The sequence below is a fragment of the Dermochelys coriacea genome, chromosome 8 (assembly GCF_009764565.3).
Source record: "Dermochelys coriacea isolate rDerCor1 chromosome 8, rDerCor1.pri.v4, whole genome shotgun sequence".
NCBI lineage: Eukaryota > Metazoa > Chordata > Testudines > Dermochelyidae > Dermochelys > Dermochelys coriacea.
The window spans coordinates 16,406,657-16,422,212 of record NC_050075.1 but is presented as its reverse complement, the minus strand read 5'-3'; the positions used below and the strand labels follow the sequence as shown (position 1 = coordinate 16,422,212).

General features: G+C 43.8%; 1 protein-coding gene across 4 annotated transcripts in view; it reads left to right on the top strand.

Annotated features, from left to right (window-relative positions):
- Positions 1–14,774, top strand: part of FGF1 (fibroblast growth factor 1) — a 67,239-nt gene extending 52,465 nt beyond the window's left edge. For all 4 annotated transcript variants that reach the window (XM_043491275.1, XM_043491274.1, XM_043491276.1 and 1 more), the window contains 2 exons: positions 10,847–10,950; positions 13,496–14,774. In XM_043491275.1, the coding sequence (XP_043347210.1) occupies positions 10,847–10,950; positions 13,496–13,690 (299 nt within the window). In that variant the 3' untranslated portion in view covers positions 13,691–14,774. The remainder of the gene's footprint in view (positions 1–10,846; positions 10,951–13,495) is intronic.
- Positions 14,775–15,556: the final 782 nt, after the last annotated feature.

Here is a 15,556-nt window from a genome sequence, read left to right as displayed (position 1 = left end):
AGTGTGTCATGTATTCTATCTGAATGCTTTGCACAGGATTTTCAAATTGGTTAACTTTTCTTTTCCCTTACATAGCAAAGTGCAGTACATTCCTGAGGGACGTGCAGGTTTAACAGTGGAAAGACTCGGCTCAGAAAAAGTTATTCTGTGATTTATCATTTTTAAAATGCATTCATATTGCACTTATTTTCTCAAAACAAGGATGGTTAATTCTATGCTGAGTTGGTTATGTGTTTTATGTGCTTATTTGTGCCCCTGTAGCATAAAGGACACACAGTACTCTTGTGACTACCAACTGGTGTAGCAAATATTAGAAGAGAGACTTAACCAGTTATCAGTAGAGGCCTGGAAATCTGCGGATATCCATGGATGTGGATATCCGCAGACCATGTTTGCAGATGGATGCGGGTCCAAATTTCGTATCCACGCAGGGCTCTAGTTATCAGAGTCCCCATCTGTGGCTGGATTCTCTCTCTCCCCCCCACCATAATTGGCATATTATTAGGGTCAAGACAGGACTCAGAATCACTGCAGTCCACAGACATCTCCAGCAGATGAGTCAGAAGGGGACCTGTTCTGGGCCAAGCCAGCCAGAGCAGAGATAAACTTCTCACACAGAAATCACCATTTGTCTTACAATTTCCATATTCCAATGTATAAATGCATCTTCAGACATAAGGAGCATTATCATACATTTGAACCTGCCCTTGAAGGACATCCCAATGAGCTGACAAGCTCTTTTAGTTTGCTCACAAATAGCTCTGTCCTAGAGTTGATTCAACAAGAATCCTCCTTCCCCCTGAGTCGCTACTAGAGGTGGGCCTGAGCTGCACTATTCAGAGCTGAACTTCTCCAAAGTTTCAGTTTGTTCGGATACAGTTTCTCATTAGGCCAGCTCCAGTCTGTAATGAAGCAACATCACAGCATGGTATTAGGCGATGTGGTGCTGCTAGGAGTGGGCACTCATACAGGTTTTGAAAGATCCCATGACACATTAGCACGAGTACCTGTATTTGGCTAATTACGGTCTGCTTATCCAAGTTCCCCTGCTGTTTCAACTAGATGCAGAACTATTCTTCATTTCCAGGATTAACTACTACATAGCATTGCTATGCATTGTCATACAGCTGGTGCATTTCACCCCAGTGGCAGATGCATTTCAGTTATGGATGAAGGAACCCCTGGCTATAGATTGAATAGGAGTTGAAGTTTGTAAATTGTTTTGGGATCCTTTAGCATGAAGGCACAATAAACGATTATTACAGAAACTTTTTTCTGGATGCTTTTTTATGATTATTTAAAGCAGACTTTTTTTTGCCCACAGTTCTTTTAAAAAAGAATGACATATTGCAGGTTTTTTGCTCTCATTTCTTTACTGAGGAAAGAATCACAGAACGATTTTAACTATGCACCCAGCCATGCAAAGATTACAACTGCTGTGCATGTTGAGTCACACCTAGCAAGAGTTAAACCGGGGCTTTTGATGCATTCTTGACATTGATCTGATTTCGTTCACACTGGCCGATAGGTCTGGGCTTACATATGCCTTGGCTATGGATGTTTGGACACTTCCAAGCCTGTGTAAAATTACTATTTCTTTATGAATCACATACAGTATGTATGCCGTGTGACTCCTCTAGTTTCCACCCATCTTGCTACTTAAGTTTCTCTTTCCCAACCTCTTCCCATTGCAAATGCTCAATTCCTGAGTCTCCACACTGACATGCCTAGAACCCCGACCAGGGGTATTCTATTTGCTACCCAAGATCCATAAACCTGGAAGTCCTGGATGCCCCATCATCTCAGGGATTGGCACCCTAACAGCAGGACTGTCTGGCTATGGGGACTCTCTCCTCAGGCCCTACACTACCAGCACTCCCAGATATCTTCAAGACACCACTGACTTCCTGAGGAAACTACAATCCATCGGCGATCTTCCAGAAAACACCATCCTGGCCACTATGGATGTAGAAGCCCTCTACACCAACATTCCACACAAAGATGGACTACAAGCCATCAGGAACAGTATCCCTGATAATGTCACGGCAAACCTGGTGGCTGAACTTTGTGACTTTGTCCTCACTCACAACTATTTCACATTTGGGGACAATGTATACCTTCAAGTCAGTAGCACTGCTATGGGTACCCGCATGGCCCCACAGTATGCCAACATTTTTATGGCTGACTTAGAACAACGCTTCCTTACCTCTCGTCCCCTAACACCGCTACTCTACCTGCGCTACATTGATGACATCTTCATCATCTGGACCATGGAAAAGAAGCCCTGGAGGAATTTCACCATGATTTCAACAATTTCCATCCCACCATCAACCTCAGCCTGGATCAATCCACACAAGAGGTCCATTTCCTGGACACTACTGTGCTCATAATCAATGGTCACATGAACACCACCCTATACCGAAAACCTACTGACAGCTATATTACCTACATGCCTCCAGCTTCCATCCAGGACACACCACACTAACCATTGTCTACAGCCAAGCTCTAAGTTACAACCACATTTGCTCCAATCCCACAGACAAAGACAAACACTTACAAGATCTCTATCAAGCATTCTTAAAACTACAATACCCACCTGCTGAAGTGAAAAAACAGATTGACAGAGCCAGAAGAGTAACCAGAAGTCGCCAACTACAGGACAGAGAAAGAAAACAAAGAAAACAACAGAACGCCACTAGCCATCACCTTCAGCCCCCAACTAAAACTTCTCCAGCTCATCATCAAAGATCTACAACCTTTCCTGAAAGACGATCCCTTACTCTCACAGATTTTGGGAGACAGACCAGTCCTCACTTACAGACAGCCCCCCAACCTGAAGCAAATACTCACCAGCAACCACACACCACACAACAAAAACACTAACCCAGCAACCTATCCTTGCAACAAAGCCCGATGCCAACTCTGTCCACATATCTATTAAAGTGACACCATCATAGGACCTAATCACATCAGCCACGCCATCAGGGGCTCGTTCACCTGCATATCTACCAATGTGATAGATGCCATCATGTGCCAACAATGCCCCTCTGCCAGGTACATTGCCAAACCGGACAGTCTCTACGCAAAAGAATAAATGGACACAAATCTGACATCGGGAATCATAACATTCAAAAACCAGTAGGAGAACACTTCAACCTCTCTGGTATTTGCTCTAGGGTGATAAACAGTTCCTGGCTGTCAGGGAGAACAGTTTCTCCGCTTGCCTGTTGTGCGCTATCCTCCTCCTCCGCCTCCTCATGATCTTCCTTGTCCCCAAAATCCTCATCCCTGTTGTGGGAGACTCCCCCCTTGCAGGTGGCCACGGACAGGGGTGTGGTAGTGTTAGAGACACCCCCTAGAATTGCATGCAGCTCATCATAGAAGCGGCATATCTGGGGCTCTGACCTGGAGTGGCCGTTTTCCTCTTTAGTTTTTTTGGTAGGCTTGCCTGAGCTCCTTAATTTTCACATGGCACTGCTGCGGATCCCTGTTATAGCCTCTGTCCATCATGCCCTTGGAGATTTTTTCAAATATTTTGGCATTTCGTCTTTTGGAACGGAATTCTGATAGCATGGATTCGTCTCCCCATCCAGCGATCAGATCCAGTACCTCCCGTTCGGTCCATGCTGGAGGTCTTTTGCAATTCTGGGACTGCATGGTCACCTGTGCTGATGAGTTCTGCATGGTCACCTGGGCTGATGAGCTCCTCATGCTAGCCAAACAGGAAATGAAATTCAAAAGTTCCTGGTGCTTTTCCTGTGTACCTGGCCAGTGCATCTGAGTTGAAAGTGCAGTCCAGAGCGGTCACAATGAAGCACTCTGGGATAGATTCCCGTAGGCCAATACCGTCAAAATGGCGTCCACACTACCCCAAATTCGACCCAAAATCGATGTCGATTTCAGCACTAATCCCCTCGTCGGGGAGGAGTACAGAAATCAATTTTAAGAGCCCTTTAAGTCGACAAAAATGGCTTAGTCGTGTGGACGGGTGCAGGGTTAAATTGCTCTAACGCTGCTAAATTCGACCTAAACTGTAGTGTAGACCAGGGCTCAGTAATAGACTTAAAGGTGGCCATTTTGCAACAGAAAAGCTTCAAAAACAGATTCCAACGAGAAAGTGCTGAACTGGAATTAATTTGCAAACTAGATACCATTAACTTGGGCTTGAATAGAGACTAGGAGTGGCTGGGTCATTACACAAATTGAATCTATTTCCCCATGTTAAGTATCCTTACACCTTCTTGTCAACTGTCTGAAATGGGCCATCTTGATTATCACTACAAAAGTTTTTTTTCCTCCTGCTGATAAGAGCTCATCTTAATTAATTAGCCTCTTAGAGTTGGTATGGCAACTTCCGCTTTTTCATGTTCTCTGTATGTATATATATCTTCTTACTATATGTTCCATTCTATGCATCTGATGAAGTAGGCTGTAGCTCATGAAAGCTTATGCTCAAATAAATTTGTTAGTCTCTAAGGTGCCACAAGTATTCCTGTTCTTTATGCACTTTACAGTGTGTTGGTCTCGGACAAGAGACCTTTAAAAAAATACCAAAACAAACCCAAAGTGCTGCCTACTCTGTGTAAGGAACTAATGATCTCATATAAAGATTAGTAAGTAAGAATAGGAGCTTCCCAGCACTCTTGGCTAGGAATATTCTCTCCCCACACTACTAGCACTGGTTGCTGCTACCTTTCACCCCAGGCATGGCTGCGTTTCAGAGGTCTAAACATTTTTGATGTGCATTTTGGAGTTCTTCAGGATAAAAACTTTTGTACAACTGTAAGGCATTATTGTTCATGCTTTAAATTCTCATGTTTCACTTCTTTCATGTTCAAACCACATACTACTATTATTATTGCTTTGTAAAGTGCTATGGGATACCAAGCATTATATGAAAAACCAAATTCTATGCTTCTCTGGCGAGAAGGGATGGATGTTTGGCTTCTTCAGTAGCTGACCATATTAGTCAATGGGGATACCTCAAAGCATTTTCCCTTACATCTACAAGGAACCCAGACTGTTCTGGATGAGCAAGACCCCGAAGTCAGATTTGTGGATCTGACAAAGCTGTGCTTGATCCAGGACCCAAGAAGAACCACCTCCCTCCTTTCAGCTACCTTATTGCCTCCTCAGACTGGGGACCTAAAGTCTGCTCCAGGTTCCACTGGCAATAGCAATTCTTTTGGGACCATACCACCAGCTGGAGATTGTTGGGGTACAAAGCAATCCTGACATGCCTCCTCTGCCAGGAAGAGTGAGTAGATGGTCTAGAGCTGGTTATGCAGCTTTATGCCACCTGAGGTTCTCTTACAACAGAATAATCCCCAGTTGCTACCTTAAGAGAGCTTTCTGGCTGCTTTTCATGGACTGAGCAGTGCAAAGCAGCCAGATCGGGGGGAAGGAGTGGTGGAGGATTTGGTCCCAAAACTCCAGGGGATTCCTCAGCCCGTAGCCCTTAACAGCTCACTGTTGAACTAATCTGGAGCTACACAGAATGACTGGTTCTGTTAAAGAGCATTCTGACATACTATAGAAAATAGCTGTGCCAGGGAAAAGAGGTGGACTTAAATTCCAAGGAATCTGTTTGGAAGTTCTAAGCTATTCAGGTTATTATGCTTTCAAAATGCTTGGGAGGGTTTTTTTAAATAAATGCCAGATAGGAACTGGATGGGGAGATGGAGGGAAGGATGGGAAAAAGAATGAGTACAGCAAGCCTCTGTCTTAAGGTGGTCCAGGGTTTATGAATTGTAATGCTATGCTTTTCTTTATCAGACCACTCCATCTCAATGCACTGATTTCAAAGCAGGAATCTTTTCTGTTGCATGTGTAAACTCTGCTACTGAATATTTACCGGAATATAGCTGGACTACACACTGCAGCTGTATCTGGCTAAAGAGTGGTGTTGGGAGAAGCCAGATGTTCTTTACAAATTCTAAGAAAACCACTTGAAATAAAAACTTAGCGCTTTATTTTTTCAGTGAAAGCCAGTTTGGGGCAGAGTTTTAATTATAAATGCCATTTACACACACACGCACACACACATGCAAACAGCCTCACAGCAGATTGAACAAGGATGACCTCACTTTGAGTAAACATAGCAAGGGACGGAAAGTCTCTAACCTAGAATAAACTGGGCATGTAACCTTTCTCAAACCCCGCTCAGAAAAGGAGGTGGGAAAACAAACATGGGGGATTCTTTAGAAGGCAGGTTCATGCTCACAATATGCACAAGTCAAAGAGCTGAAAGAGCTGCATGCACTGAAACAGACTTCTCTGTCATTTTGGCACTGAGATACTATAGCTGGGATTACGTCTGGGTGGCATTGCGGCCCCTATGCACCCTTACACACACAGCAAGGTTTGAGTCTCACAGCAAACATCCAGTCACGCCCTTTGCCAAGGGGGGGACTAGGAATATACATTTTTAAGCCTATAAACTGCTATACATTCCTTTAATATTAAGTGTCTGATCTAAACCAACAAAGACGGAGAGGTTCTGGGCCCAGTGGCCAAATAAATTGACCTCACAAGTCTTCACAGGCACATGTGTGTAGGAATACAAGCTTATGATCTACAAGCAATCACGCCTCAAGTGCTGGTTTATTTTGGGACTCAGCCAGTCATTTCTGAACACTTGTACCTTCAAGTGAAGACTGCAGACCCAAGCCAGTTCACCCAACTGAACCCATGTTAAAATTAGACATGCAGGGCTGGGAAGGGTGGGAAACACCTGGAACCGGACAAACAAATTTCAACCAAACTTTCATAAATTGGGTGAATCACTCTGTGCTTGAAAACCTTGTCAATCAGAAATCCTGGGACTCCTGGGGCCTCCACAGGACGCTAACCCAGACAGGACCGGGGAGGTGGACAGTGCTGCTCGCGACCAGTGTTGTCTTTCCACCTTGTTTTATTTATGTTTACAATGCTAGATTTAGCAAAGGTGGCAGTGATAAAACCTGCAGAACAGATAGGGCATGGTCAGCAGCAGTGCAGGCTTCACCCAGCCTGCCTCAGCCTTGAGCTGGGGACCACTTTTCCAGGTGAGAAGCAGTTCATCCTCTAGGCTCATTCAGCCTTTAGTCTCTCTGCTGAAGCTGCCAACAAGAGTGTCAATGCATTCCAGCAGCAGTGGTGATTTTGTGAAACGGATATTTACCCACTACGAACTAGCATATGGCAATCAACTAATTACCTAGAGGCCACCACATAGCGGCAACTTTTGAGTGCCAGACTCAGTCACCGCAAAATCAGGAACAGTTCTGGGAAATCTGTTACCTTCCCAGACCTTTGCCAGCTCCAGGCACCAAGAACGTGTATCCCTTCCTTTGATCCCTTCCTCCAGCAAGGAAACAGAGCTGGTTGCGCTAGAAGGAAATGGCTAGCTAATGCGGTGAGCTCTCCACCATGGTTCACTCATGACAGGCTGCTTACTCCCCTTTGCCTGTCGCCAGTGCTACTTGCTGAAGGATGTAGGTTTGCAAACCTTTGCCAGAAAGGAACTGAGTGTCAATGAGCTACTAAACTTGGACATCCTGATGAAAAATATTTATAGAGGAAACTCCTTAAAGGGATATATGCCAGTGGAATAACCAACCTGGGTACAGAGAACATTTCTGTGCACTGAAAGTTATGTGCTAAGCAGGTTCCATGCCTCTATTTTATACATACTTAAGTGGGATGAGAATTTGCCCAATAAAACACACCCTCAATGTGTAGGCAGGCTGGTGACCTCACCTGGCCCCTTTGGATGTTATTCATATGGCTGGTAGAAAGCACTGACTGACACGGAGCAGCCAAGAACTCACTGAAGTGAATAGATTTGTTTCTCTTGAATGTTATGCTACCAGCAAAATAATTCACTCTGCTCAGAAGCAATAAGGTCATCCCCAATGTCACGCTAAAAACAATGAGCCTCTGGTCACAAGAAAGCAAAGGGGAAGAGACGATCTGCAATTTATCAAGGTTTTCCTGCTGATAGAGCTAGTGAAGCATGTGTTTGTATTTGCAAATGCTCGCTCTTGCATAAATCACAAACGATTTGGAATTTGGGGATTGTTCTCATAACTATCCAAAACTTTGAATGCTTATCTGAGTGAAAATTTGGGTAGGAGATCTGCTGAGAATAATCCTTCGGGCACTGCATCCAGTTCTAATTAGTAATGCCATCAGCAGCATCTTTCTTGCAATATTCAGGCAATTCTGATTCTGGAAATCGGACAAGGAAAGAAAACTTTGCAGACCGTTTTGGACTCGTAAACGTGAAGTTCATGCTCATTTCCAAAAATGGATAAAGGTTTGGGGCCGATTCTTAATTATTCTCTATTTTACCTAGTTCCTGGTGGGGAGGGTTGCGAGGAATCCGTGCATGGGTTCTTGCCCGCTTTTCCTTCCCAAACTACTTCTCTCTTCTTTTTCCCATTCAGCCATGTTGCTGCCTGCTACCAGCCTAAAAATTTTACAGCCAGCCAGAGAGGACTTTGTTTCTTCATTGTGGGTGGATGCTCTCTCTCACTCTTGTCTGACTATTTTAATTATGTAGCAGCCTCTCTTCCTGTTTCCCTCTCTCCTTCCTAGTTTACTCCCTTTACCGGGTTCTGGGAATGCAGCACTGAGCAGAACATAAGCAGATTGGTGGTGTTCCAGCTCAAGGACGTGCTGAATGCAAGATCCCAGTTTGAACAGAGCAAACAAAGGAGTCATAAATTACAGCAAATCTGCTCCCATCCAATTTGCTAATCAAACATTATTTACTGAACAGTAAGTGCCTGATTAAAGGATCTGAGCCATAGCGACAAAGGTTTCACAGGGACAAGGGCTTTTGTCATTTCAAGAGACGACATTATTTTTTATCTTGCCAAAATGAGACTAAAATAAAATAAGGAAGGAATCAGAACTAAGAATCCCAAACTTGTCCCCCAGTGGCACTGGATTCCCCCAGGTCACAGACACTATTTTATAATGTGTCTTTCCAGGGCAGAAGAAAGCTGATTGGAGGCCAAGAAATATGATGCTTCATGATCCTGATTTTGTAAGACTCTTCACATGATGAACGCAATAGTTATTTGTCTGTTTTAAAGTGATGTTTCAATTATTCACACTAGAGCTGGCTAGAATATTTCTACCTAGCTGTCCATCACAGTAGCATCTAAGTCTTCTATCTGAATGGAAAGAATTTTCAAGAATGCTCCCTAAAGATTGTTATCTATTGGATCCTCCTCCCTAGTGGAAACATATTTTTGAAAGATATGACCATTGGATTTTTAATCATTTTTGCCTAGACCATCAGAGTGAACTAAAAAGAAAAGTAACCAGCAGGAAAGAGTGACCACAGAGCTCAAATTGGAAGTTTAAAAAAACCCGCAATTTTATGTAAGAGGACATCAAGTGTGGTATAGACACCAAGGCCTGCTCGCTGGTCCAGCACACCTCAGGCAATGCAAGAGGGATACACAGAGCTTCCCCCCCGTCAAAGTCACCAGTTCAAATCCAGTCTAGGTTGGTAGTGACTGAAAGTCAAAGTCTGGTGGCCTGTGTTGAAGTGATTCAGGGTCTCAGTCCAGTTCCTAATGGACAACTCTCCATGTCACATTCATCGCCAATTGGCGCCCTATTAGCAGTCTCAGTTGACATGTCAGAGATTTAATACATTATACCAGGGTTTCTCAAACTGCTACCCCTGAAGGTACTCCAGGGGGGCCGCAAGTCATGTCCAGGGCCACCAGCCCTGCTGATCAATTCCTCCCCCTCCCTCCCAGTGCCTCCTGCATGCCGCAGAACAGCTGTTTGGTGAAATGCAGGAGGCAGCGGGGGGCGTGCTCAGGGGAGGAGGTGGAAAGAGGCAGGGAAGGGTGGGGGGACTTGAGGGAAGGGGTGGAGTAAAGATGGGATCTGAACGGAGGGCTGGGGGGGCTGCAAAAAAATTTAAATCAAAATGGGTGTCCTCGGGCTGCTAAAGTTTGAGAACCACTGCATTATACTATCCAGATCTTTCTTCAGTTGCCAATTGTTTTCTCTCTCTGTTTACATCATGGCGGGGCAGCTACCCAGATTATAGTAGTATAAAAATATGATCACTTGACATGCCTCCAAAAGGAGATATTTTCTAGGATGGAGACTGACCTTTCCTACTTATTTAGTACCCTTCGTGGCTGGGAGAATAACTACACTTAGACATTAATAAACATATACTCAAAACATTATATGAATAAGAAACTTTTAAATAAAAAAAGACCTGGGGCTGAACTCTGCTCTCAGCTATATGTACATGAAACTGGAGTAACTCCATTATCATTGGATTATTACTATTATTATTAGTGTTACATTAGCCCCAATAAGCTCCAACCAAGATCTGCTCTGCTGTGCTATGTGCTGTAGATGCACATGGTAAGAGAAAGTGCTTTCCACAAAGAGCTAGCACTCTTAATGGACAAGGAACAAAGGATGGGAGAAAAGATTATTACTATACCTATTTTACTGGTGGATAGCTGAGGGGCAGAAAGCACTACGTGACTTGCCAAGGTCATAGAGCAGGTCTGTTAGGTAGAACTAGAACCCAGATCTCCTGAATCCCTAACCAGTGCTTTAAAAAAAAAGTCTACCTCTGATGTAAATAAAAGAAAATTTGGCCCTTCATTCCTAAAACATGGGGACGGGATCGGACAAGGAAGAGATTACTGTTTCAGCGCTATACTGTCTCCCTTACAAACAGTCTCACACTTATGAACAGAGACTTTGGATCAGCAGACAATTCTTTCATTGCTAACCTTCCTAGAAGCATTGCCATATCTGTGACAATTTTTTTTTTTTGCTTTTATTTTTGTTGTTTTATTTTTACTTTCAGTTCAGCTGCAGCTAAGTGCGGAAAGCGTGGGTGAGGTATATATAAAGAGCACTGAGTCTGGAAAGTTTTTGGCTATGGATCCCAATGGACTTTTATATGGATCAGTAAGTATGAGGTTGATGTGGTAGCAGACATGGAGAGTTTTGAGGTTGGCAGAAATCTTGTAGCTCTGAGTAATGTAACCCACAAGCAACATTTAGTCTCTGTTTGTTATTTTTGCAGCTGGATCACCACTCTTTACCCAACTTTATTTTTGGAATAAATAAATAAAAGCTTGTAAAGATGCCTCAAAATATTTAACATATTATAGTTCATAGTTGGAAGCAGTAGCAGCATCATTATAGTGTCATTTCAGCTGCCAGTTTTCAGAAAGAGACTGTATTAGGAACTCTTGACCAAAACATCTCTCTTGCCAATAGACTGCAGTGAAATTTCAGCTGCTTTTCCCCGGGTGGCCACCATCCTGTTTTGTAAACTCCTTTTTTTCAGGACACATCACATCAGACTCTTCATTCTATGATGCAAATGTGACATTGTAGCTTAAAACTTCTCAACATCCTTGCTAGGTGAATTTAGCGCTTCTAAAAGGTATTGATTTGATTTCTGTTCTCAGATTAAGTAAACCACAGGTAGCAGCATAGCTCCCAGCCACCTGCTTGCCAATTTGCCTCAGCCGTGATCTGCAGGGATCTGTATGAGGGAGAAGGTAGCAGTGTCTCCAAGCCCATTCAAACCTTGGCCTTTCCGGTCTTTCTCCCAATAAGGACACTTAGTGCTCCATGTGATGTCTGTTAACAACTGACCTGAGATCATCCTAATTTTGGTATGACATACAATTGCTGATTTCTCTGTTAAGCATGTGCGTCTGTCACTGGGGCCCTGCTCCACCTCACCTTCTTACCCCAGAAACTGAACAGGGTACTCCAGGTGTGCTATCAGTGAAGCTTTATTTCAAGTCCCCTTCACCAATATCACCAGGGTCCCCCATGCTCCCACCTATTTACAGTGTTTACCACGTTTTAGGCCCTCTCTGCAGGACCTGAGAGGAGCAGAGGTCTTCCGAATCTGAGCACTCTCTGTAACTAGGCCCCAGCTAGCCCTGTTCCTCCCGTCTCCCCTCTCTCTTTTCTCCCCTGGCACTTCCTTCCAATGCCTCTCATAATTCCTGGGCTGATGGCCATTTGAGTTCATTAATCCTAATCATTTTTTCCTGGGATACTAATTAGCTTCTAAGGCCTTGTCTACACTATAGCCTTAGGTCGACATCCGGCAGCTTACATCAAACTCATTATATCAGCGTACACACTACAGCCTTGCTCTCACCATTGTAACTGCCCAACTACACAAACATAACAACTCCACCTCCAAGAGAGGCATAGGGCTTATGTCAGTGCAGTTACAGTGACACATTGTCCCTGCAGACACTGCTTTATCTCTATTGGCCGTCATTCCTGTCAATTTCACGGCTTGAGCTGTGAAATTGACAAGAAAGCCAGCTCCTGGCTCCCCAGCCTGGCTGCTGGTTGGTCTCCACTCAAAGCCCAGCTGCCACCCAGGCTCCCGGCTCAGGCTGACCCCTGGACTCCCCACAAGGAGTCCTGCTGCCTGTGAGGTCCCAGCTCCCTGCTCTGATCCGGGCTGCCATCCAAGCTCCCAGCATGCCACCAGGAGCATGGCAACCGATTGGACTCTGGGCGCGAATCTCCCTGGCTGGAGCCCAGCTGCCCTCCCCGGGCTCCCCTCTGGGAATGGGGCAACAATACCAGGCTCCAGGCATGGATCTTCCCGCTGGGAGCCCAGCTGCCTTCCCCACGATCTTGGCACCCTGCTTCACCTTGGAAACATGGCTGCTAACACAGGGCATGTCTACACTTAAGATGCCCTAAGTGATGAAAGTGCAGGCTCCCTGGTGCACAACTGTAATCCCAGCTACTTGGGAGACTGAAGCCAGCAGATTGCTTGAACTCAGGAGTTCTGTGCTGCAATGGGCAATGCCATTTGGGTGTGCACACTAACTTCTGCATCAATACAGTGATCCCTGGGAAGCTTGGGGTCACCAGGTTGCTTAAGGAGGGGTGAACCAGCCCAGGTCGGAAAAGGAGCAGGTCAAAACTCCCCTGCATTCTGTCACAGTGTCTCAGGGCTGGTGAATGCTCATGAAAGCAGTTTATAGATATAATTCCACAGCTGTAGCTAGCTACTTGGCAGCTGCAGAAAGAGTGGACCAATTGCACTGATTTCAATAGAACTGAACTACGGATTAATTGGGTCCAGAATGTGTAGGTGCTCAGGGGATGGTGTGGGGTTATTTGACAAAGGAACTGATTGCAGACAGGGTAGTGTCACAGCTCACTTGTAGCTGATTGAAATGCAGGTGCCATGAACAAGTTACTGTAGAGAAGTTAGCTAAGCCAAGGAAGCCTACTTAGCACAAGCTTCCACCAATTTTAGGAAAGTGCCTGTTTTAAATGAACATTGTATTAACAGAAGGGAGTCAGATTAAAAAAAAACAGTGGTCTTAAAGGGGGGGTTGGGTAGAGCCTCATGGCAAACCATGCCTCCCCAGGTCTAACTGAATCTAGATCACTGCACTTAGGAGCATGCTTATGCCATTCGCTCTCACCGTGGATACTTGGAACTCTTTTTCAGCTGTTACCGAGTGAGGAATGCTTGTTCTTGGAAAGAATGGAAGAAAATCATTACAACACATACACGTCTAAGAAGCACGCAGATAAGAATTGGTTCGTTGGCTTAAAGAAGAATGGAAGCTGCAAACTGGGACCGCGGACTCACTATGGCCAAAAGGCCATTCTTTTCCTTCCACTGCCAGTGTCAGCTGATTAAGAGAAGTATCCAGGGTGCCATAAAATGACCCTAAGTCATAAGCACCAACTACTATTCCTTCTCTCTCTCTTTCACTGGGCAGTGTGACAAAAAGCTTAATTTTAGATCCAGGAATTTTAAATCTAAACACTTTAAAAATAAAATAGAGCTATTTAATTTTGCACTAACCAAGTTTAACGTGGAGGAGAAGAAAATACCTGTAGAGCAATGGGCAAGTTGTCTCTCCAATGCATTCTTGTTGACGGGTCTCCATGGTCCGACCTGCGCAATAGAAAGCATGTGTGAGGCACATTTGAGGCAAAATGTGTGCACTGAAAAATGCAAAATGACTCCATAGAATATGCATAAACTTGTATTTCAAAGGGAGCACCCAGGAATGTTACTGCCCTAAACGCATGGCTTACTAGAACACTAAATCAAGAAGTTATTACCAGGGGAATATACACACCTAGAGAGAGGTGCATGTTCTATATTCCCATAAAAGTGAAACTCCCCTGGAATACATAGGTATTTTAATGCAATCTAGACAGTATCTAATATACACTTCAAAAAATTTAAAACTGCATCAGTATTCAATTTATCAACTGAAAGCATAGTCAAGAATTCTGCACATATCCTAATTGTGTGCAACTGAACTAACCATGACCCATACTCTTGAAGACTAGACATCTAAGCCAGTCATACACTACTAATATTGCTATATTTCTTGTTAATATCTTTCACATGTAATGTGTATTTATTTATTAAGTAACTGTGTATACATTATAAAGAGTTCAATAATATGAATTATAGGCAGTCAAAGCCAATTAATGTTATCTCAAGAAGTATGCAGATGGGATAAAGAGGGTTATGATTTTGACAAGCAAGTCTGGAGAAAGGTCATGAGGGAAAGGGAAGTAGTCATGGAACTATATTACTGTAAAACAATTCACCATTTTTATTTTGCCCCCAAAGTGAATTTTCCATTTGAAAGCATAGTTCCACTCTGAATAGTAGAATTGTGACACTGTAAAAATGGCACCATGGGACTTCAGGGAGTTCCATATCACGGTATGTGCTGAGTTTACTAATAAAGAGTTATTTTCTACGTGACAGCACTGAAAACTCAGCCTGTGAGTTGACAGTCAAACTAGGTTCTTCCTTTTTCATGTATTATCACTAAGAATGAAAGCTCTGCTGGTCACATTCTCCCTTCATTGACACTTATGTAAACTCATTGACTTGGTTTCATAGCTGTAACTTGACTGGAACATAATACACATCACCATTTATAAAAGCACAGGAAGAAACAGAATCCAGCTCACTCTTCTAAACTAGAAAATTAGTTTTTTTGTTTACGTCAGTCGGGGTGTGAAAAATCTACACTTCTGAGCATTGTAATTAAATGATCTAAGTCCCTGTGTCACAGAACGGCCTCCATCTCTCGGGGAGGTGGATTACCTACGCTGATGCTGCTGTAGCATTTTAAGTGTAGATAAGCCCCTACTCTCTGCCATTGCTATGGCTAGTATCACTACTATATTTCTATGATTCAATCTTGCTCCCATTGAATTCCCTGCAAGCAGATTCAGGGATATGGTGCATCAGTGAGTTACTTTGCTAGGAGTCTAGCTTAAGGATGGTGCACATGAATCAACCCCCTTCCTTCTTGTTGGGGGATATCAGCATCACTGTGCTCTGCATTGTAGCTTCTCTCTGAGCAGAGCTGTCATTGAGAGTTAATGAGAGTTCAACACACAGAGCCCCTAGAGAATTGGTACCTACACTGGGGAATAAGTTAAATAAATAGAAAGATTTGTTCTAATTTTGCAAAACAGCCTGTAATTCCAAAAATTCAGGAAGGCTGAGATTCACTATAGTCAGAGC